This window comes from Barbus barbus (assembly GCF_936440315.1).
Source record: "Barbus barbus genome assembly, chromosome: 11".
NCBI classification, from domain to species: domain Eukaryota; kingdom Metazoa; phylum Chordata; class Actinopteri; order Cypriniformes; family Cyprinidae; genus Barbus; species Barbus barbus.
In genome coordinates, this window is record NC_136739.1 from 5,837,414 (window position 1) to 5,862,918 (window position 25,505).

General features: G+C 37.2%; 1 protein-coding gene across 1 annotated transcript in view; it reads left to right on the top strand.

Annotated features, from left to right (window-relative positions):
• LOC306876667 (von Willebrand factor A domain-containing protein 8-like) overlaps positions 1-25,505 on the top strand; it is a 114,064-nt gene that overhangs the window by 38,058 nt on the left and 50,501 nt on the right. The window contains exons 15-26 of the mRNA XM_079428008.1: positions 3,194-3,362; positions 3,538-3,615; positions 4,323-4,438; positions 4,691-4,794; positions 5,367-5,473; positions 9,409-9,480; positions 10,389-10,465; positions 13,788-13,863; positions 19,661-19,796; positions 19,888-20,007; positions 20,173-20,378; positions 24,082-24,233. Of these exons, the coding sequence (XP_079284134.1) occupies positions 3,194-3,362; positions 3,538-3,615; positions 4,323-4,438; positions 4,691-4,794; positions 5,367-5,473; positions 9,409-9,480; positions 10,389-10,465; positions 13,788-13,863; positions 19,661-19,796; positions 19,888-20,007; positions 20,173-20,378; positions 24,082-24,233 (1,413 nt within the window). The remainder of the gene's footprint in view (positions 1-3,193; positions 3,363-3,537; positions 3,616-4,322; positions 4,439-4,690; positions 4,795-5,366; positions 5,474-9,408; positions 9,481-10,388; positions 10,466-13,787; positions 13,864-19,660; positions 19,797-19,887; positions 20,008-20,172; positions 20,379-24,081; positions 24,234-25,505) is intronic.

Genomic DNA, 25,505 nt, shown 5'->3' on the forward strand with positions numbered 1-25,505 from the left:
ATTTACAAACTTTTCTTCCCAGGGTGGTATGCCCCCAGCCCAGACTTCCTCTATGGGGGTTTGCATCTTTGCTACATTTTCCACCCTTGATGAGTTTTCATCCCTGTTCGTAAGACTTTAAATATAGCACATGATTCCTATACTTTTCATGAGACATTTATAATGCCATTGCATTCCTTTCAAAACTCAATAGCCACAGTCTCAATTCATACTGATCACTGAAAAGAGTGACCAGCATTTCTTCTTTTGTGTTCCACAGAAGAAAGAGAATCATGCAGGTTTGAAATGGCATGAGAGCGAGTACGACAATCAGTGTTCCTTATTGTCTGTTGGCCGTCTGCAAGGATCAGCAATCAGCTTTTGAGAGGCTGATTCATCATGTCCCACTATTCCAAAGTCTGTAAATGCTTCTTCACATTTCCTTTTTTCATGCAGTTTGAGTCAGATTGGTTTTTACTATTCTGTTGAAATCTGAAACAGGGTTATTATAGTTAACAAAAACTAAAACCATTCAAAAATAATGGTTACTAGAAATAGATGTTAACTGAAATAAAATAAAATTTTATTTAAAAACAAAATAAATAAAAAATATAAAATATTTGTTTCAGCTTTAACATTTTATTTCACCAGTTGCCTTAACAACATTTCTTTAATTTAATTTAGTTTACATTGATGTACTAAAATACCTAAAACTGAAATAAGAATGAATAAAAAATAGACAAAAAACTAATCTAAATAACACACACAATAAAATGATGAAAAATGTAACTAAAAAGAAAAAATAAATAAAAATACAACAATAAAAACTAATTTAAAATATTGAAAGACCTACAATTGTATCTTATGCAAAAAATAACACCAATCTGAATTTCCTTATTTTGTAATTTTCTCTAGTATATTACGTGACATAAAATTATTGTAATCTTAGCCACATCTTATCAACACCTGATCTGTGAAATGACAAATCTGTGTGTGTCATGGTGAAGAAATCAGTGCTGTTGGATGTATATTTGTGTCCTGCTGGTGGAGCCCCACCTAGACGGGTAGGAAGGATGTTTGTGGTGGCGCGTCTGAGGTTGAAATAAAGCCACTTCCTCTTCCTGTGTTTCCAGCCGATGTCTCAGTCTCACTTGTGGTCTCTTCACGTGGTTCCAACACTGCTCTTAATTACCTAGCCTGTGTTCCTGTCAGCCTCAGACTCACATACACACTTCTTACTGTATAGGCATATTAATGACGCCTTGCTCGGCTGCGTGGGTAGGGCTGCTGTCTCTGACCTCCTGAGGTCAACACTGTGCTAGGAAGCAGAATATAGGTGCTCTCACAGAGTCAACTATTATTAGCATCGGGGTCTTTCTCTCTGTTTGTCTCTCAAGTCTTTGTCAGTCTTATTGCATGCAATAAGGGATAATGTGTTGATTTACTTGAACAGTTTTAGCATCACAAAACATGATCTCTCATGTGTGCAAATTCTTGAGAACAATGCTTCACAACCAGGATTTTATATTTGTATGAAAGCAATGTCATTAAAATCCAATATTTATTTTGTTTGTTTGTTTTTATTTTATTTTAGTTTTTATTTATGCTTTTTTGGCTATATATACACAACTGTATAGATTTTTTATTTTTAAAGAAGAAGAAATTAACCCTTTATTATGCATGCACAGATGCATTAAATTGATCAAAAGTGACAGTAAAGACAAAAAAATGATCACAAATGACAAATATTAAGCAGTGCAATTGTTTTCAACATTGATGGTAATAATGTTTATTGAGCAGCAAATCAGCATATTAGCATGATTTCTGAAGGATCATGTGACACTGTAGACTGGAGTAATGATACTGAAAATTCAGCTTTGCGTCACAACAGTAAATGACATTTTAACAGATATTAAAATAGAAAACAGTTATAGTCTGCACAAAAATCTTGCTCTTCACCAAGTTCGGAAATCTAATTTACATTACACAATGCAAACCAATGGCGACTAGAAATATTGATGTCAAACCTGAAAATGGGTTTTGATCCACCATATTTGCATCATAAATGATGTTTTATTGTTTTATGGTGACTAACCAATTAAAAGTCTGTTATTTCCCCATTGAAAGCTGTTATATGGCTTCTGTAGTTTTCTTGTTGTTTGTTTTTTGTGCTTTTTGTTATTGTTTTTTTTTACCTTTTTGTTTTGTTTTATTGTTGTTTTTTTATTGTTGTGTTGTTTTTCATATTTTTTGTGTGTTATTTATTTTTTTATTATTATTTGTCATTACAGCCCCTGGTCACTGTATCTCACTTTTACCTTGTTTGCATAAATTGCAATAGTTTTCTTATAGTTTTTCAGTGACACATTGAGTGTTGTGGGTAAAGATGATAGCAGTGCACCTGTATATGATTACTGCTAACAAGTGCTACATGCAGTAATGATGTGTAAATGTTAGAAATGGGAGCTGGTGTCTTTGAAACCAGGGACATGGACTTTCGAAGATAGGAAGATGTTGCTAGGCAACAGGAAGCAGTTGATCTGATGAAGATCTAAAATGGTGTGATAATGAAGAATTGTGATCGCTCTCTCTGTGTCAGTAGGTGTATCCATGCATTTCATGCAGGGGGTTCACTGTTTATAAATAGATGGAGCTGTCCAGTGGGATTAGGTGGTGATGCAGCTCGAGCACAAGCTATTGTCAGTGATACAATATCAATGTGCCAGAGATCAGCGAAGGCACAGATCTTGACATGAGCATATCCTATTCACTTTGACAGATGAATGGACTGACTTTACCTCCTCTTGTTCTCATATAGTCATCAGTGATCAGGTGCCTTTGGTTATGCCAGCCCCCTGAAACATCATAATCATAACATAACAATCATAACAAAGAATGACAGTTGCTGTGACTGTAATGTCTGTTTTCAGGTCACCTGCTCCATTGTCTTGATAGTCTGTGTAATAACTTCACATCAGCTATGTTCAGAATGCAATACCAACTTATTACTTACAATGCCTATATTTGTTATATATATATATATATATATATATATATATATATATAGAAATGGTTTGCAGCCATGATATTAACATCTGCCTAAGCATTGACATTTTTTGTTGTTGTTTTGAATTATTACTCCATTATCGATCAGGAATTGGGAAGGAGACTGTGCTTGATGAAAATAAGTAACCAGTGCTGATCTTCTCCACAGATTCATCTTCCCAATCCACCCGTCATTCCGGATCATCGCTCTAGCAGAGCCGCCTCAGGTCGGGAGCACCACGCAGCAGTGGCTCGGCCCGGAGATCCTCACCATGTTCCTCTTTCACACCGTCAAACCACTGGCCAAGGCTGAGGAAACGGCTGTCATCCAGGGCATGGTCAGTCACATCACCTTCAAGACTGATCTATTATGTCAAATTCAGTAATGTGTTTGATTAAATCTGCTTACACCCAATATGTTTACGAACTGCATTTTATGTTGAATCAAAATATCATATAGCTTTGATGCTTACTTTTTGGATTTGAGTCTTGTATACATTATTTTCATAACAGATCCCAAATGTTCCCAAAGAAGCAGTGGAGCAGCTGCAACACCTGACTCACAGTCTGAGAAAATCCAACGATCCTACGGTGAGCTTTCTGATGTTAGATCCCCAAAACCTTTGAAGACCAAATCGATGCCTTCACAGCAAGGAGAGACTGTGGCCCCATTCCCTGACTCCAATGGTCCAAGAGCAGGCTCATATAGGGAGATTGGCGTTCTTCATATACCTTATCAGCATATTTGTTAAGGGTTCCTGTTTATACAACACAACATAAGGTTTCTTTTTTAGAAGCCTGCTTACTCTGCTGCTTACTGGTGTTTAAGTTAACTCTGTCCCAGAAACCTTAAATATCCTGTTGTAATATAGCGCATCAGCAATTGTCCTCTTTTACAGCAGCCTTGGTTAATATTGGTTAAAATTCTTAAAAGGATAGTCCACCCAAAAGGGAAAATTCTCTCATAATTTACTCACCCTCAGTGCCATCCCGGATGAATATGACTTTAGTTCTTAGATGAAAACAAACTTAAATTCTTATAAAAATCATTCGTTTTCATGAATCCGTATTATGACAAAGACGATGCTTGAAAAACCACACAAAGTAAACACAATGGTATTTGACACAACCTCAGTGGATGAATTAGTGTCTTCTAAAGTGAAATGATTGTACATTGTGCATTACAACGTGTTGAATTACACACACTTTTCCTTATAAACATCTACTGTTTTGCTTTAAAGGACTTTTTTTTTTTTTTGATGAAAAGTAAATGTTTTGTGTTTTTGTGCTGTGTTCAGGCCCTGTCCCTTGCTTCTTCATTGTCCACCAGGCAGCTGCTGAGAATCTGTCGGCGTCTTTCTCAGTATCCACAGGAGAGTGTTGCTCACGCTGTGAACAAAGCCTGTCTGTCCAGGTACACAAACTAACACATTCATTCAAGCCTCAAAGTCACCACTCAACAACTAAATAACATTCAAAATAAAACAAACTCTGCACAAGTTTGTGCAGTCTGTGGCAGGACTGTTACTGACTAATCTTGTTTTTGATGCTGCTGGTGACACTATACCTTACATGTTTATTTCCTTTTCTTTTTTTTTTTGCTTGTGAAATTCAGAAGGACTGGGAAAAGTGTGAAAACAATGAATCATTTTTCTTGGATTTGTAGGTTTCTGCCTAGCCTGGCTCGCTCGGCTCTTCAGAAGAGTCTGGTGAACTTCTCAATAGAGGATCAGCCTGACCCAGCATCAGAACAGAGCCATCTCTACACCTGTGAGTTACAGTACAACACCATACCAGAGTTCAGACCAATGCTAAGCTAAACTCACAACTCACATTACAGTTCATGAGAATTTTAATTGAACTCAACAACAGGATGTGAAATTATAATACTGAGTAATTCAACACGGCCATATAACAGGAATTTCATTAGTCCAAATATTGTAAACACCAGAAAATGAATTTCTTTGAATTTGATTAATTCCATTTATTTCTTCTTCCTTAAATTCAATTTCCATTCTGCATCTTGCTGAATTTGGAAAGTTATTCTCAATTCGTTTCTGAATTGCTCACATCCCCAACTTCAGTGGTTCTTCAGTTTTAGCCTGCACTGATATTTTTGTCCCATTTTCCCTGCTGTCTGTTAGAGACTGTAGATTTCAGACGTGCAGTATACTATGTGGTGTCTGAAAAGTGTAGATGGGAGGAAATAGACTGTTTTTGTGAAGAAAAGAGGTTGTCTCCAGGTGCTGGTCAGTGACATGGCTGAACCCTTATTTGATAAAATCTCTTTTTTGAGAATCTTTCACTTTTTTTTCTTTTTTTATTTCTCTCTCCCCTGTTAGGCACAGTAAAAGATGGACTTCTGACCATAGGGAACGTCTCGGCTCCTGTGTACAGCCCTGATGAGAAGATGAAGGTCCCGGATGTGCTCTTTTATGAGAACGTTCAGGTGAGCTCCTTATTTAATTTTTTTTATTTTTTATTTAAAAGGGGAAAGGGGGAAAGGGAAGTGGTGTGTGGCCAAGTATGGTGACCCATAGTTAGAATGTGTGCTCTGCATTTAACCCATCCAAGTGTACACACAGTAGTGAACATACACCCGGAGCAGTGGGCAGCCAATGCTGCGGCGCCCGGGGAGCAGTTGAGGGTTCGGTGCCTTGCTCAAGGGTCTCACCTCAGTCGTGGTATTGAGGGTGGAGAGAGTGCTGGTTATTCACTCCCCCACCTACAATCCCTGCCGGACCTGAGACTTGAACCCACGACCTTCAGGTTACAAGTCCAACTCTTTATCCATTAGGCCACGACTGCCCTATATTTATATTATCTGCCCATTACTGGAAGGAAACATCCTCTTCTCTGCACAGTATGGAGCCACAAAGCACAATATCTTTAGCCTCATGAGCTGCACTGCTAATTTAAAGGAATGGAATTCTGTCATCATTTACTCCTTCATTCATTTAAAAACCTCTGTTACTGTTTCTTGATAAGAGTTGTTGTGTGTTTGCGTGTGTGTTTGCGTGTGTGTGTGTGTGTTTGCATGTGTGTGTGTGAATTATCCCTTTAATGCAGCAAGGCAAGAAAGAAAACGTGTATACATACACATACATTAAATTAGTTTTTAATACTTTAATCAGCATGGACAAATATGGATGCTTTATGCAAATGTATGTTTTATTATTATTGAAACCATGTTTCAAAGGTCATAGAATGTACAGTACATTTATTTATTATTACATTTGTTTGCCTCTCTCTCTGTGCCCACATACTGTATTTTAATGCAGCTAAATTCTCAATAAAACTGTTTTCATTTATATATTTTACTGTTTCTGTTGTCAGACAATGGAATGAATATCAAATAGTGATTGAAACGCGACCCATTAAGAGTACATAACCAGCTCTCCCTTCAAAGATGTTAATCTGAACAAAAATCCTGATAATCAAGTCATCGTCTGATGAAATCAAATACACATACGATAATGACAATAACTGTGCTGTGATTTCGGCTATACTTGCATGTAAAATTAGAGAAGCAACATAATATTGGTGTTTAACTGAAAGCGCTGCTCCTCTCCGTCGCTCGCTGACGCTGAACAGAGCACACGCACAGAGAGAGAGACCGAGAGAGAGGTGTGCGCGAGTAACTAAATAAGAGTCTCAGTAACTAAATAAAATTTGGGCAAACCCTAAAAATTTGTCGCTTGGTGCTTTTTTGAAGAAGGGGAAAAAAAACTCGCTAAAGGGGTCTGCAAAGTCGCTAAGTTGGCAACACTTTGCATTTCCATATCTCCAACTACGGGCTTTGCCACGGGTCAAACAGAAAATGAGCGCTGCGTTAATCGCGTGTTAATATAATTAGTGCCGTTAAAATGAATTTGCGTTAATGCGTTATTAACATGTTAACTTTGACAGCACTAATATATAAATATATATTATTATAAATAAGACTTAAGGTACAATCAAATAACATAAAACAGAAAAACATACAAACCTGATTGGATGAGCCATGTTAGAATAGAATAGAATAGAATAGAATAGAATAGAATAGAATAGAATAGAATAGAATAGAATAGAATAGCAGATACAAACACACACACTAGTTGAATTCTATATTAAAACATCAAGATGCAGTGTTGCTTGGCAACCGACACTTACACCATATTTGCACATACATACCACATTACCCACCAGCCCTGCTTTTTAATAACATGGTCAGAAGAAATGTTTGTGATTATTGCAGTTGCGGTTTCCACAATAATCACACAGGCTGCCAAAAATGGTTTGGGTCTGGCAATGAGGAAAGCTCAGCCTGTCTCTGTCTGTCTCTGTCTAAGCCTTGTAAATCAGCTGGGTGTTTTGCTCAAAGGTCAGATCTCAGAGAGGACCCACAAAAGAACACTGGCTAACACACACAAGTACAGCAAGATCTCAACAGCTTCAAAGTCAATCAGGATGTAATCATACTTCATTATTAGGGATTTGAAGGTCTTCTCACTACGGCATGTTCAGTATTCAAAGTTAAGCCTCGTACTTCTCAATCAAACCACATTGTTTCTCATCCACAACTGGAGATATAATCATATAGACTCTACAAACAAAAATGACTGTTTTCCAAAAAAGTTTCAAATACTGTTTCAAAAAAAAAAAATTCTGAAACATTGGACACAGTAGTGTAGCAACCATAAAATGTATTTACCATAATATAATGCAGTAATAACAAAATATGAAGTGTTGCCGATGGTAACATTCAGTATTGCTGCCACACTGTATGTGTGGAATTTTGTCTCATGCTCAGTTGCTGAGAGATGACCCAGATATTCCTCCCTCACTGCCACCTCTCTCCTCCTTTCAGAGGCCCAGAAAGAGGTGGAGGCAATAAAGTTACTCTTGTCCCACTTTTCCATGACCTGCTTTTTGTCTTTCGAGCACTAGAAGGAGAAGTACAGTAGTCCACTGAGGCGGAAATGGGGACACATTCCCCCCAATATGGCAAACTCTTGTGTCCGCTCGCATTTCTCGTGTTGTGTAATGTGTGTTTGCAGCGAACAGCATCATCCATTTGTCCGTATCATACTGAAAAAGCACTTTGTGTCTTTGCAGCCTCATATACAGAAAATTCAATTCCTTGTGTCATATCCGAACCAGAATTCATTTCTGCTCCCTTTTATCTATTCAGCTTTTGTGTGTCTGTAAAATGTAGGTGACCCTCTCAGGCATAATTGATGCTTGTGTGTTTTCATGCTTTACTGCAGGAGTAATATGAGGTAGATCAGGTCACATGACATATAGTGGACCACAATAGTCTGAGGCCACTTTGTGAAAACACTTGAATTTTTTATTTTAACAAAAGGGATGGTTCACCCAAAATGAAAATTACCCCATGATTTACTCACACTCAAGCCATCCGAGGTGTACATGACTTTCTTCTTTCAGATGAATACAATCAGAGTTATATTAAAAAATGTCCTGGCTCTTCCAAGCTTTATAATGGCAGTGAATGTTTTTAAGATTTTGAAGGCCTCTGAAGTGAATTGATGTGTTTTTGTAAGACAAATATCCATATTTAAAAAGCAGATGATGTAGGACGTAGTTGAACACAGTGATGAACGCGGAAGTGCGGAAGAGAGAGCAAAACAAAACACCGGTCACTAATTAGAAGTATAAAATGAGGATTTGTAAAGAAAAATGTCGGATGATTTTGATTTAAGCCAAGTGGAGACAGGTTTTCCTTTGCTGATAACAAAGCATTGTTCTCGCGACACTAGCATATTCTCACCAGAGCTTATGCTACACCTACATCCTACATCATCCGCTGGATGCCACTGTCTCATGAATGTGTGTACGACAATTAGTGGAAGCTAGAGATTACGGTTTATGAAGTTTTAAAGATGGATATTTTTCTTACACAAAAACATTGATTTATTAACCCACCGGAGTATTTTTATAATGGATTAATGCACTTTTTTGGGCTTTAAAATCTCGATTCCCGTTCACTGGCACTTTGAAGTTTGGAAGAGCCAGGAAATGTTTTAATGTAACTCCGATTGTGTTCATCTGATAGCAGCACTTGCCTGACATATAAACTTGCTAATGATCTCCAGCATGGTTTCAGAAAAAAAAAAACACATATTCAAAGATTCACATGATCAATATCATACATTTACACTACCATTCAAAAAAGGGGTTTACATGTTTACTTTACATGTTGCCTTTTAAACCCTTTTGAACACTGTCCTGGTTTACTTCCATCGTAAGTTTTACTGTAACCTGGATTTTTGCTTTAAAGAAAGATTTTGTTTATATCCAGCTTTAACTACTTACTGCTCTATAAATCTTTTATAGTAAAGGATTCATTTACTATAAAATGTTTTGTCTGTTTGTTCACAGCACATGATGGTGATGCAGGATATGCTGAAGGACTTCCTGTTGGGGGAACACCTGCTTCTTGTGGGCAACCAGGTAAATGAGGATTCCCATCCTCAGGACAGCAGTCTGCAGAGACGTCTGTCCACTCCGATACCAAGAGCAGACTAGCCCAGAGCGGTGGCGTCATGCCATGAATCACAGCTGCGTTTGTAAAGCATCTGCCCACCAGCTACAGTGTGAACTAAAGCTCAGTGTGCCCTACGGTGCCCAGGCGCTCGCCCACACTCTGAACTTGAGACCTGAGGCTTTACTGCGTTTGTGTATGGAAAGAGAGTGGGCGTCCTGACTGCTGTCACTTCAGTTTAGATGGATAGATTTATTGACACACAGAACACATGAATGTGTGCTAGACATATAGGGGAACTGTGAATACACTAATCTTCAAAAGTTTTTGTATGCTTTTGAAAGAAGTGTCTTATGTCCATTGAGGCTACATTTTTTTATTGAATATACAGTAGAAACAGTATTGTGAAATATTACTGTAATATTCTCTGTCACACTTTATTTTAAGGTCCAATTCTCACTATTAACAAACCATTAACTACAACTTTTGCCTCAATAAACTCCTAATTTGCTGCTTACTAATAGTTAGTAAGGTAGTTGTTAGGTTTAGGTATTGGGTAGGATTAGGGATGTAGAATATGGTTGCGCACAATATGTGCTATATAAGTACTAATAAACATCCAATATATTAATATGTGCATGCGAATAAGCAACAAGTTAATAGAAAGAACTGGTCCCTATACTAAAGTGTTACTATATTATCCTAATATATTTTAAAATGTAATTTATTCCTGTGATGGCAAAGCTGAATTTTCAGCATCATTAGAAATAAGATGAAAGAAAATAATACAGGGTCAGAATGACATGAGAATGAGTAAATGATATATTTTCATTCGTAGGCGATCTATTTCTAATCTATGTTCTTACTCTGTTCACAGGGCGTAGGAAAAAACAAGATTGTTGATCGATTCTTGCATCTGATGAATAGACCGAGAGAATATCTTCAGCTTCATAGGTAAAATAAAAAAGTCCCTTGAGTTCTTCTCAAATAAAGCCCTCTCAGAAAGGAAGACCTATTATCAGAAACTACTCTCCTGTAGACTCAATTAGAACCTGGTTACGAGGCCACACCGGGAATGGCCCATATCCGCTGACATCACATGCAGCTTTTCATCTTTAGTGAATAAGTGAGTAATGTATCCTCTTTGTAAATGAATAGAACAGAGAAAAAAGAGAGGACACTTTTATTCATCAGAACGATAAACATCTGGACACGGATGCATCATATTAGTGTTTTCTATTAGAAGGTGAAACTTGCTTTTGCAGACTCACCGAGTGCCTGAAATAAAAAGATCTCCTCTCTGAGGCTCGAGTGAGCTATTTTAATCCTGATAAATTAGGACACCTGTCGACAGGGCAGGGGGAACTTTTAAGTTGTACTTTTGCCTTTGAAGAATTGCAATTAAAGTAGTTCTCCTTTTACCTTTAACCTTGTTCCAACCCTGTTATTATTTTTCTTTCTTCTGTGAAACACAAAACTAGATGTATTCATTTCATAATCCCTCTCTAAAACTGCCAAAAAGAGCAGAAAATGTTAAAAAAGCTGTGGTTTTTCTTCAGTTATCAGTCTGGTCCCCTAGTTAGACAAAATACTGGGGCCTCGTCCGTGATATTTTGGACTGTGAGGATGTACAGTAAATAAAATATAAATTTATTGATTAAATTTGCCCAACATGACATAAGCTGTTTTGTCACAGTTAAATATTCATCTGTATTTTCTAATGCCAGCATAAAGTATAAAGTGCTTATAACAGGGCTCTCACAGTCACTGAATATGTTAAAATGCACTACCATTGAAAAATTTGGCATCAGTAAGAATTAGTTTGTTTTAACTTTTATAATGTTGCAAAATATTTCAATTAAAAAATACTTTCTTTTCATCAAGGCATCCTAAAAAACAAATATTAGGCAGCACTATTCTCAACATTGATAATAATAAAATAAATGTTTCTTGAGCAGCATATCAGAATAAGTTCTGAAGGATCATGTGACACTGAAGACTGGAGTAATGATGCTGAAAATTCAGCTTTGTATCACAGGAATATCCAGTATCTCACAGAAGCGAGTACACCCCTCACATTTTTGTAAATATTGTATTATATATTTTCATGTGACAACACTTAAGAAATGACACTTTGCTACAATGTAAAGTAGTGAGTGTACAGCTTGTATAACTAAATTTGCTGTCCCCTTAAAATAACACACAGCCATTAATGTCTAACCGCTGGCCGCAAAAGTGAGTACATCTCTAAGTGAAAATGTCCAAATTTGGCCCAATTAGCCATCTCTCCCCAGTGTCATGTGACTCGTTAGTGTTACAAGGTCTCAAGTGTGAATGGGGAGCAGGTGTGTTAAATTAGGTGTTATCTCTCTCACTCTTGCATACTGGTCACTGGAAGTTCAACATGGCACCTCATGGCAAAGAACTCTCTGAGGATCTGAAAAAAAAGGATTGTTGCTCTACATAAAGATGTGTAGGCTATAAGAAGATTGCCAAGACCCTGAAACTGAGCTGCAGGACGGTGGCCAAGACCATACAGCACTTTAACAGGACAGGTTCCACTCAGAACAGGCCTCGCCATTGTCGACCAAAGAAGTTGAGTGCACGTGCTCAGCGTCATATCCAGAGGTTGTGTTTGGGAAATAGACGTATGAGTGCTGCAGAGGTTGAAGGGGTGGGGGGTCAGCCTGTCAGTGCTCAGACCATACGCCGCACACTGCATCAAAGCGGTCTGTATGGCTGTCATCCCAGAAGGAAACCTCTTCTAAAGAGGATGCACAAGAAAGCCCGCAAACAGTTTGCTAAAGACAAGCAGACTAAGGACATGGATTACTGGAACCATGTCCTGTGGTCTGATGAGACCAAGATAAACTTCAGATGGTTTCAAGCGTGTGTGGTGGCAACCAGGTGAGGAGTACAAAGACAAGTGTGTCTTGCCTACAGTTAAACATGGTGGTGGGAGTGTCATGGGCTAGGGCTGCATGAGTGCTGCCGGCACTAGGGAGCTACAGTTCATTGAGGGAACCATGAATGCCTACATGTACTGTGACATACTGAAGCAGAGACTGGGCCCCAGGGCAGTATTCCAACATGATAATAGCCCCAAGCATGTCTCCAGACCTAAACCCTATTGAATATCTGTGGGGCATCCTCAAACGGAAGGTGGAGGAGCGCAAGGTCTCTAACATCCACCAGCTCTGTGATGTCGTCATGGAGGAGTGGAAGAGGACTCCAGTGGCAACCTGTGAAGCTCTGGTGAACTCCATGCCCAAGAGGGTTAAGGCAGTGCTGGAAAATAATGGTGGCCACACAAAATATTCACACTTTGGGCCCAATTTGGACATTTTCACTTAGGGGTGTACTCACTTTTGTGGCCAGCGGTTTAGACATTAATGGCTGTGTGTTCAGTTATTTTGAGGGGACAGCAAATTTACACTCACTACTTTACGTTGTAGCAAAGTGTCATTTCTTCAGTGTTGTCACATGAAAAGATATAATAAAATATTTACAAAAATGTGAGGTGTGTACTCACTTCTGTGAGATACTGTATATTAAAATAGAAAACTGTTACTTTAATTTGTAATAATATTTCACAATGTCAGTGTTTTACTGTATTTTTTATCAAATAAATGCAGCCTTGGTGACCATAAGAGACTTCTTTCATAAAATCAAAATAAAAACATACTGCCCCCAAAGCTTTAAACAGTAGTTTATCTGAAATTTAAAATAGTGATTTCCAGCCCTGAAAAAGACATGTAAAAGAAACTGCATTTTAGTCATCCTCAGCTGCTAATCTGCCAACTTCTTTGTAAGTGCAATCTGATTTGTTATCCATATATCACAAACAATTGGAAAAGTCAAGGGAACTCATAAGATGCCACTGTGTCTAACCCATCTATGAGGTGCAGAGGTTGATGTCATCTTGAAAGTTAAACCAAAGTCAAACTCGCATGCATTATGGCCTGGTTAGCGATTATGGAAATCTTAAATTAGACTAAAGTAATCACTTCAGGGATTCTCCTTTCCACTAAGCCCACAGAGATATGTGTCACATTTCAAACCTGCACAAGAACTCAACAGCGCTCTGTCCATCACACTAAATTTAGGTCAGTTTACCTTATACTTCTATAGGACCCATAAGTATGAATCCACAAATCATCTCACTCTCTAGAGATATTATCTATGATTTAACTATGAACTGAGTCACCATTTACAGCGCATGCATGATGTTCATGATAAAAAACAGTCTAATCTATGATCTTGTATGCCTCAACAGAGACACTACAGTCCAGACTTTAACACTGCAGCCCTCTGTGAGAGATGGCATCATCATCTATGAAGACTCTCCATTGGTCAGTATTCACCTCTGACATTATGGTTCTGATTCAAACCTAGTGAGCCGCCCACACAGACATGGGTTTAGTCTCTATGTCTTTGTTCAAAAACGGGGGTTTTCAAACTTTCTGATGCCAAAGACTCCCAAATATAATGTTCCCTTGTTAGGGGCCCTCTTCCTGAAATATAAAGACAGATTTATACTTTCATGTATAAACACCCATTTACATTGTGTATAGTAGTGAAATATTTGATATGTTGTAATTAGCTTTTATATTGCCATTGTACTAAAGCACATTGTTAAAGGGATAATTCATCCAAAAATGAAAATTATATCATTAATTACTCATGTCGTTCCAATCTGTAAGACCTTCTTTCATCTTTAGACCACAAATTAATATGAATTTGAATAAATTAAATTTTAATCTTTTTGATGAAATCTGAGAGCTTTCTAACCCTCCATAGACAGCAACTTTTACTATAATAAAACCATGGTAAATTTTCCTAAGGGAAGAGATAAAACATATGAACTCTTTTTACAGAGTGTAATGACACAAACACACACACACACATATATATATATATATATATAATTTAGATTTTTAATATGAACTGTTTTTTGGTGTTGATGTGATCTCTACTGGAATCAGTTCCATCTCTTTTACGCTTCACATGAGGAGCTGCATTTGTATGACTTTCAGTTGAGGTTTTTATTTCCCTTACGTTCAGACAGCAGGAAAAAAAAATTGCTCATATGTGACCAAGGCCAGATCTGGGGTTTCCCCCCCCCCATAACAGCGTGAATGGCACAATTTGGGTCACTGATTTGGGCCACTTTCATGTGTGGTACTAAATCAGATGTAGGTTTGATGTTTTGCAATTCATGCAACTTTTACGTCACTCTAGATCGACATTTGTCACAATTCTGCCCTGATGGGAACCTAAAGTTTTCACATACCAGTAGTTCATTGGTCACTCAGTTAATATGGAAGATAGGCATGATGGTAGTCAGCGGAGAGACAGTGAGGTATAAGTATTACGGCAACAGCTCTGTACAAGTAAAACTTGAGGGATTGTAATGTAAATAAGCTATATTGCCAAAGGTATTGGGACACCTCCTTCTAATGAACAGGTTTGACTACTTTAGTAATTTCCATGAGTACAAATCTTAATAAGTCTTATTTAAGAAGTCTTATTAAAAGTCTTATTTAAGCATATAGTGATATTCTACGGAATTGTGTGTTTCTAATTTTGTAGCAACAGTTTGGACAGGACCCTTTTCTATTCTAACTTGACAACGTCTCTGTGTATAAGGCAAGATTCAAAAATAAATGATTGATTCAGTCAGTGTGGAAGAACTTGACTCGTCTGCAGAAAGCCAAGTCCTGATCCCAGCTGAACACCTCTGGTGTGACTTTAAATGCAGACTTTGAACCAAAAACTCATCACCAAACACCAATAACATGTACATATACTATATGGACATAAGTATTGGGACACCCCCTTCTTTAGAACAGAAAAAGGCACTTACAAAACTGTGGCAACAAAGATGGAAACATAATTCATGTATTTAAAAAGTGTATTTCCATATACACAGAGACATTGTCATGTTAGAATAGAAATAGAATAGAATAGGCCTGTCAAAACTGTTGCTATAAAATTAGAAACGCACAATTCCCTAGAATATAATTTTATGCTTAAACGTTTAGATTTGTACTCCTGGAAATTACTAAAGTAGTCAAACCTGTTCATTAGAAGGGGGTGTCCCAATACTTTTGGCAATATATTGTATTTAAATATTATCTACTCATCCTGGTCTTTATCCTCCTTATTGCCTGTGCACAAATGTTCTGGTTCCCATGGCACATCACCTTGCAAATGAACATATAAACACTAATTTCAGTGGCTTTCCGTATGACAGCATGTTGCATGCTTTCTTTTGTGCAAAAAAAGTCAGTTCAGAACCATGTCCAAATCTGATATCAGCCACAATTCAAAGCATAATGAGCCAAGAGCCAAACAAAAATATAAGATTGACCACCTCAGTGGTTCTGGGTGTCCTGTGATCTCCTGAAAATCAGTCATGTGAAGTGTAAACTTTGCATAGTGATATTTATACATCTATCAGCAGATGGTCCAGACCACTGCTCCAGCGAGGACAAACACGTTGCCAGCTCACACCCGGAGGACGCCCCAGCACAGATGAGGGAAAAAGCGTTAAAAATTAATGAATGACCTCAAGGACAGTGTGTTATAAACCTCCATGCTGCTCGTTTCTGAAGTCGACCTGTTGTTTTGTTAGCGTGATGGTGGCATTTAGACGTTGTTTGTGAAGCAGGGTTGCGGGTGTTCTCTACAAAAGGCTTTTAACGATGTCTCTGCTCAATACAAGGTGGAGGGAGATGAAAAGCAGGCTGTGACTCTGAGTTTGGCCCCTCAATTAGCACCCAGCGGCAGCTCTCAGGGTATAAATAGTCTTTAGGCTTTGAAGGCCCTTCTGACTCCTCATCTGATATCAATGCTTCCAAATGGTCTCGCATTGTGCCGGGCTGATGGATAAAAGCAACAAGAAAACACCCCTCGCTCTCCGCAAACCACCTTTCAGCTTTGGGTTGTAAATAACAGGCGCTAATATCACCTGCATGTCAGAGGTGATGAAAACAAGCTGAACACGGCTATAATCTTCAGCTCTCCATTAACTCCGATTCTCTTTGCTGTTTCGGAATAAAGACGATCTGGAGATGGAGTGCAATGGTTCAGATATTGGAAAAGGAAAGCGTGGAAACCAAGCTGTTTTGTGTGACAGTAGCATCAGTAGCATTTGTCAGTATTGGAATCTGTTGGCGTCCCATGATTCAGATTGATTACAGTTCAGCAAGTCATGATCTGATTCCATTCGATTCAGTTAAAGTGACCCTATTATGGATTTTTTAAAATTACCTTTCATGCAGTGTGTAAAGTGAATGAAAACATCCTGCAAAGTTTTAAATCTGAAAATGCACCGTGTATAACTCTGAAACGAGTCGTTTTTTAAACGAATCCCAAGCCGTTTCATGTTGACGTCAACATGAAACATTAGCATATTGCCCTCCCACTTGCTGGTCTTTTCGCGTTGGTCTGAATGAAAATGTAAATTCATCCTTTGCCACTAGGTGCTGCTTTTGGAGCGGTAAAAGAGAAAAGTTTCCCCAGTAACGGCTGTACACAAAACAGCACTGCGCTCACAAACGCTGCTTTATCACGCCTGTTTCACACACACTCCGTTTGCACGCGGTTGTGGTCCGGCAGTGTGTTCCAGGAGCGGTGTGTCTGCAGCAGTACAGAGATCGTTTCCGCATCGAGTCTATTTTTGCTGTGCTGCACGGGCTGAATTAAAGTGACAGCGCTTTCTTCATGGTAAAAATTAACATGTATTGACATGGAAATGTAGTAATTTCACAATATACAGATATAATTGAAGTCTACTGTGTTTCACAGGCTTTTTGGTTAGGTTTAAAACAAATAAAAGTGCACTTTTAGATAAACAAGGCAACATACAGTGGTGTGAAAAAGTGTCCCTTCCTGATTTTTTTATTTTAAATTCAAATAAAAACACTTTTTCACACAGGGCCATGTGGGTTTAGATTTTGTTTTCCCTTCATAATAAAAAAACTTCATTCAAAAACTGCATGTTGTGTTTACTTGTGTTATCTTTGATTAATATTTAAATTAGTTTGATGATCTGAAACATTAAAGTGTGACAAACATGCAATAAAATAAAAAATCAGGAAGGGGGCCAACACTTTTTCACACCACTGTATGCACTTGTGTCTTGTGGAGGTAGAAAAACAAAGTTCTTTAAGACCCGCAGGACTGTTTGTAATAAAGATTTAAATGTAAAAGGCACGAGAGCCGACTGTTTCTGTCAGTGGTAAATATTAATTGAAAATATTTGTGAAAAGTAGGCTGTATGCTGTGTTTCCACTTGCTTGAGCAACTTATTATACAAATCTAGAAGCCAAATGTATTTAATACGTTGTTTATCATTTTAAACGTGAATATGTCTATGAAAGATTGTGTAACTGATAAAAGAGGATCACAATGCTGAAAAAGCGCTTTCAGTTTGGATTTGAAATCAAAATAATGGATAAATGTTCCCTGCTGAAAAAAACAATAGAACCCTTCCCAAAACACAATAGAAAATTGAATGGTTATAATGGGAATTGTATTGGTTTTAATGGAAACTATAATGGTGCCTACTGGTATGTGATGGATTCTATTGGTGGGATGTTAAATCCGATTGGAAAAATGCCCAAAACACACTACAAAAAGGAATTTTGTAATGGTTTTACTGGAAAAAGCTAATGGTTTGGTCTTTTAATGGAAACCATTGAAATTTCTGTGATGGTTTCTATTGGGCTTCTATTGTTTTTTTTCCAGCAGGATTGTGTTTGTGGTAAACAGCCGCGGATCAGGAGCGGACCGCATACATTGTGCTGTGTGAAAGCACAATGAGTCCGTGCTGCTTCTGTAACGCACACGGACTGCAGACGCACTGCAGACGGAGCATGTGTGAAACAGGCGTCAGGCAGTACAGGCATGATGAAATGAAAATGAAACAGGTCGGACCAATCACCGCAGCTTAGCGTTACGCAAAGGAGGGGTTTGGAAAAATGAATCGTTGAGCAAATCGTTTGGGAGTCTTTGAGCAATAAGGTAAAAATATGCATATATACTGTATATATGCATATTATAAGACAATAAAGGTGTTTTTTATCTTGCATATATGTCAACCTGTTGTTGGGGACTCCCAAAACCATTACCCATAATATGGGCACTTTAAATGTTTTTGCAACATCATAGGAGTTAACGTGACTCATTACCAAATTAAATGTAAAGATTTTACATAAAATATTTTAGTCGGGGCTGGTTGTTGCAAAATGTTGGTTGTTTCCTTTGTTTAAACAATTGAACAGTCATTTTCACATCCAAGAGGTTAGCCAATCAAAAGAGAGGTAATTTACATATAAAAGTCTTAACGGTACACTACCATTCAAAAGTTTGGGGTCTGCAGGATGTTTTTGAAAGAAGTGTCTCTTTCTCATCAAGGCTACTTTTGTTTGATCAAATATACAGTAAAAACAGTAAACGTGTAGAATATTATTGCAGTTTGAAATTGCAATTTTCTAACTGAATATATTTTATAATGTAATTTATTCCTGTGATGTCAAAGCTGAATTTGCAGCATCATTACTCCAGTCTTCAGTGTCACATTCAGAAATCATTCTAATATACTGATTTCATGCTCAAGTTAACAAATCTTATTATTATTATCAAAGTTGAAAACAGAAAACAGTGATTATTTTTGTAGAAATCATAATGCAAAACATTTTTTAGCATTATTTGATGCATAGAAAATTCTAAATAATGGCGTTTATTTGAAATACAAATCAATTTTTTTATTTTTATAGATCAAAAGTGTTAGTAAAGACATATATAATGCATATTTGCTGAATAAGTGTTAATTAAAAAAATTATAATAATATTACTGACTCTGAACATTAAACGGTGGTGTATTTCAGGTGAGCAGTTGCTGCTTAATGTTTTTATGGAAACCTTGATATAATTTTTCCGAGATGCTTTTTTAATAGAAAGTAAAAAAAATAAGATTTATTTGAAATAAAATATTTTACAACTATAATGTCTTTACTCTCACTTTTGTTTAAAAACAAAAAAAAGTCTTCTTTGTTGCAAGAAGCATTGCCTAACGTAAGTGAGCTTGATGGAAGAATGAAATAATGGAATAAAAATGTGCTCTCGTCTGTTGTTCTAAAGGTTAAAGCTGTGAAGATGGGACATATCCTGGTAATAGATGAAGCTGATAAAGCTCCCACAAATGTCACCTGTATCCTGAAGACATTGGTGGAGAGCGGGGAGATGATCCTGGCAGATGGAAGAAGAATAGTGTCAGGTGAAATGGGCCGAGAAGATCAAACACGTTCCATGTCACAAACCCATCACTGACAGTTTTTAAAACAGGAATCGTTCTTTGTTTTCCACAGATCCACTGGAAGCAGACGGAAGGCCTAATGCTATTCCCATGCATCCAGATTTCCGTATGATTGTTTTAGCAAACCGACCTGGCTTTCCGTTTTTGGGAAATGACTTCTTCGGAGCACTTGGTAAGACTTATATATTACACAGTATAGCGTTAAAAATATTTGACCACAGCATGCCATGATTGACCAATCAGAGTCAAGGATCTCAGAAACCACTAGAACACAGTTACAATGATTATGTAATGCTGTTTGAAATACTTTTGATGATTTGACAATTTACTCTTCCAGGGGACATATTTAGCTGCCATGCAGTGGACAACCCTAAACCTCAGGCTGAGTTTGCCATGCTCAAGCAATATGGGCCTGACGTTCCTGATGCAATCCTCCAGAAACTGGTGGCTGCATTCGGAGAGCTCCGGGCCATGGCTGACCAGGGAACAATCACCTACCCCTACTCTACACGAGAAGTGGTCAACATCGTAAAACACCTGCAGGTAATGAGCTGGTAGTCTTAAAGAGGTAGTTCACCCAAAAATGAAAATGTTGTTATTGATTACATTAATTACCCTCATGTCGTTCCAAACCTGTAAGACCTTCATTCATCTTCGGAACACAAATTAAATCCGAGAGCTTTCTGTCCCTCCATAGATAGAACGCATGTCGAAGACTGACACGTAAGAGAAGAAATCATTGAATAAAGTCGGTATTTAAAATTTAAAAGAAATTACCGTTGAATCACTGATGTCACATGGACTATTTTAACGATGTCCTTACTACCTTTCTGGGCTTTGAATGTGGTAGTTACAATGCTGTCTATGTCAGAAAGCTCTCAGATTTCATCAAAAATATCTTAATTTGTGTTCTGAAGATGAACGAAGGTCTTATGCATTTGAAACAACAGTAGGGTGAGTAATTAATAACAGAATTTTCATTTTTGGGTGAACTATCCCTTTAACCTCAGATGGCAGGCACACATGTACTCTATTCACAGACCATCTGATGCATATTGCAGCAAAATGGAGGCAAATAATGGTGAGACCGGCACACTATTATTTGAAGTTTATTCCACTCCTTTTTATTATTGTAATATCAGTTACACTACTGTTGAACATTTTTGAGAAGGTAAGATTTTTAAAAGAATTGATCAAAAATGCAGTAAAAACAGTAATACTGTAAAAATGTATTACAAATTAAAATAACTGTTTTCTGTTTTAATACATTTTCAAATGTAATATTTTCCTGTGAATTTTTTAGCAGCCATTACTTCAGTCTTCAGTGTCACATGATCCTTCAGAAATCATTCTAATATGCTGATTTGCATCTCAAGGAACATTTCTTATTATTAATGTTAAAATAATAATAATAATAATATTTTTTGTAGAAATCAGAATATATAGAATATGTAGAAAATTAAAAATAACAGCTTTTTGTAAAATAAAAATCTTTTATACCATTAAATAGATCAAAAGTGACAGTAAAAACATATATAATGCATGTTGCTTGCTGAATAAATGTATTCATTTTTTTTGTAAGCAATTCTTACTGACCCCGAAATTTAATGCAGTTATAAAAAATCAAACTGTGATTGGTCAGTTTTCATCATTCAGTATCTTCCTGTATAAAGGTGCAGACCATGTCCAGAATAAGCTGCAAAGTGGACCAGACTTTATGCCACAAGTCAAAACTCTTTTCAAATCCCCACAATACATTAAACCTCTTGGTTTTAGGATGTTCCCTCTTTTAAGAATTCAGACTTTGTGTCGGTGTTGTTTAATAGATGAGGGTGAGTGACCCTGTGTCTGAGATAAAAGGTGCCGCACGAGAGAAAGAGAGTGAGGATAGACCCTGTCTCTTCACTCGGCCCACTCACAGACTGATCTGACATATAGAGGCCACACTGCCATTCTGGGCCACCTGTCTCTGGGCTTTAACTCTCACACACACACACACAGCAGCCTCCTCCTCTCGTCTCAGCTCTCAGGAGCGACAGAGATACAGATAGATGGATGGAATTTGTCTGTCACATTGGATGAGGAGTCAGTTGTCAGATTAGTCTGCCGCAAGCAGCCATCAGAGGTCTACTCTCGCTGTCAAAAGTTTGGACACGTTGTTCCTTGTGATCTTATAAACCTTTTTCTCTAAAGGCCACTATGCTTGAATTTAATTTAGAAATAGTCTGCTTATGAATATCTAAACTACAATTTTTATTTAAAAACCTCAATGTCCAAAGTGAGCAGAGCTACAATCAAGATGAACGAACTAAAATATAATAGATTTTTTTAATAATATGAGGGAAAGTAATGGTGGGTGAATGGTGCATGGATTCAAACTGCACATCTCTAACAGCCAGACTGTTAACTTTGCTCGTATTTTTTACTCAGACACCTGTGATCATTAACAGCAAATGTAGAAGGAGTTATCACTATGGCAATATTGTGAATATTGCAATAATTAAAAAATAAAAAATAGAATTTAAATGTGTCATTAGACTGGTTTCACGGTCCTTCTCTGTTTTGTGTCATTTGAATATATCAGAGTTTGAAGCAGTGCTTCTCAATCTTTTTTGCTTCAAGTAAGGGTTTGCGATATGTATTGTCAACAATATCTAATTATTGTTTTAATAATGTGCAAATCTGCTTTTTGAACAAATCAGTTTAATCAGTGATTCAGTGACCAACTTTGACTCAGTGATTAATGACTCATGACTCAACTCATTAAGACAGTCGTAGTTTCCATACTATATAATATGCAAAAAACAGTATACAAGAAAAGTATTATGTCCAAAAATCATGGTATTCAACAGTAGGCAAAAAGTACCTGGATGAGCTACTACTTACGTCCAAGATTCTGGTTCCAGAAAATATTGAGATAATCTTTTTTTTTTTTCATGAATATTGCATACCCCAAGTCCCCACATTGTCCCCAATAATATTAAAAGCAACAAGCAACTCCCTAGTCCCAGTTTTTAGTTGTTTTTGTGTTTTTTTTTTTTTTGTTTAAGGGTCAATCCTGAGGTTATTCCTAGTTTTTAAATTAAAAAAGTAACAAAAAGAATTATGATTACAATTAAAATAATTACATTTCATGATTTCAGATGTTTTAAGAGTTGAATGTTCATCCTGGTTCCCAATCTTCTTAACCAGTGAATTTACATGTCTCTTCCAGTCATTGTGATTTACTGGATAAGGATTTAATAAAAGAAAAAAGAAAAAAAAAAAAAATACTCGCACTTACATTTTATTTTTCCCAATGCATATTTTAGATCTTGGCATAACTAGAAAATGTATATTGATTATAAGAATGACTGTTGCATTTTAAGATTGTATTATTTGACTTGAATTTTCTAGGTGTGGAAATCACACTTTTAAAATCAGACTACCTTATCTATCGTGGGAACCCTGGTTGAAAGCCACTGGTTTAAGCATAACTGCCCCTCGCTCACTGGAGATCACAGTCAGTGAGCTGCATTGCACAGGTCAGCCTGGGGATAATGAAACCCTATGGATTTTCTGCTCACAGGTGGCTGCACGGTCACATTTTGTTGAAGATGTTCTTGAGTCAGTAACAGGTAGCCTACTTTAATCTAAGCTGATCGAATGCGATTTCGACTAGTCTTTCAGGAAAGCTGCCTGTTTCACAACTAGCTTCTATTAGCACCTAATAAACGTGTGTTTGGTTTAATGTTTGGAGTCTTTCTGGAAGGTTTGTTTTCTTTGTTGAAGCTTCTTTTTGAGGGTAGGAGGTTTTATGTGATTTGCAGTTTTGTAAGACTTAAAAAACAATAATGTTGACTGATATAATGTCCAACTATAGGCAGGTTGTGTGCCGTTCTAAATTAAATTAAAACTGTTTTAAAAATAAAAAATTATTTTATTGGCTCTTTGTTAATTTTGACCAGAAATGTTTGAATTATTAGCCAAAAAATCATATTCTTTTTTCTTTTCTTTTTTTTTTCGCTAAACTAAATTCCTTTGAATTTCTTTTGAACTGCAGTATAACATCCTGCAAGTTGGGGCCGATTCAGTTTAAATTCACACTTCTCAAATTAAATAGAAACAATTCGTACATATTTAATCTATTTCTATTTGATGATGTTTTAATGGTAGTGATTGATGGCAAGATCAGAGTGCTCTTAATATTGTATCATTACGACTAAACACTTTTGTCTTATGGCTTACCTCTTAAATTTTTTTCCAGAAATTTCCAGACGAGGGCCTAGCCAACGTGGTGAGGAATGTGTTTGACTTTGACTCCTATAACAAGGACATGCGTGAGGTGCTGATCACAGCACTGCACAAGCACGGCATTCCCATCGGAGCCAGACCCACCAGCGTGCACCTGGCCAAGGAGTAAGAGCTCAGCTCCTATTGCTCTTTACTGTCCCTGAATGCAGTATCATGAACAAATATCATGCAAGTTCTCTAACATACACACTGTCTTGGACTAATATAACTAGCTGTAGAAGGGATCTGCTCTGCATGGTCCTCAAATCGTACACTTGAACAAATGTGTTTGTTTAAAGGTGAAGTGTGCAATTTTTGCAGCAAAAGAGACTGAAATGAATTGCAAAAATAATGGCAGGTAGTCCTGCCCCAAACTCATGCCATTGGTTGAGCCAGTGCTGTTATGTTTGGCCCAGTCAGACTGCTCAGATGAACAGCAATTTGGTTTCTAGTATCACATAAATTACAAACTTCACCTTTAACAGATGCTTTTATCTCATAAGCTCTTTTCACTGAAGGTGCAATAGACAAAACCCTAAACATGCTTGAATTTAGTAAACAGCCAAACTTACTTGGCCTCTTACTGGAATAAGTTAAACTTGATTGCTAGTGTCTGGTTAATGCATTTAAACAATATGAAATATTCTGGGCAAATTCCAATCGGAAGTGAGCATCTCTGTACCCTGTTTGTTCATAAAGAGCAGAGCACTTGAGGGGGGAAATCTGGAGACAGCAGGACAACTGTGTGGTTGTTTGTATCAGACATGGTGAAGGGAGCAGTTAAAAACAAAACCATTTGCTCTGGAACGGCCCTTTGTGTGGCGTCCATGTTCCATCTGTCCACGTGACCTTCCACTGTTTGGAATGTGCTCTTTATCTGATTATCAAAAGTTAAGGCCATTGCACACTGAGTCTGAAATTTTCATTTGAGTTTTTCTGTTTTTTCGTATTCGTCATGCTTTCCTATCAGAATGCTTGTTACGGATGCGAAAACGCAGAAAATCGAACCTGATCCAAATTTTTTTTATGACGGACGAAAGTTTCGGAGGCAGTGTGTCAACGTTAAATGTGGTTGACACAACATGAGGTCGTATTTATTTTTCAGCGTGCCAAAAGTTCGGACTCGGTGTGCAATGGCCTTTAGTAACAAATATATTTCTCATTCAGTAACAGTCATTTAATTTGCTCAGTGCTGTATATTATACACTTTCAATAAAGGAAATTATTTGTTTCTTCCGTCTCACTTTTGTCTTATTTGACCTGCTTTTGAGTGTTTTGCCATCTGGTATACACAATTTGTTATATTTTATAAAAAATACTGGAAAATATTAAAAAGTGAAGAAACAAATATTTCCTTTTGAATGATGTTTCTATATACATTCAGCTTAGTATTTGAAA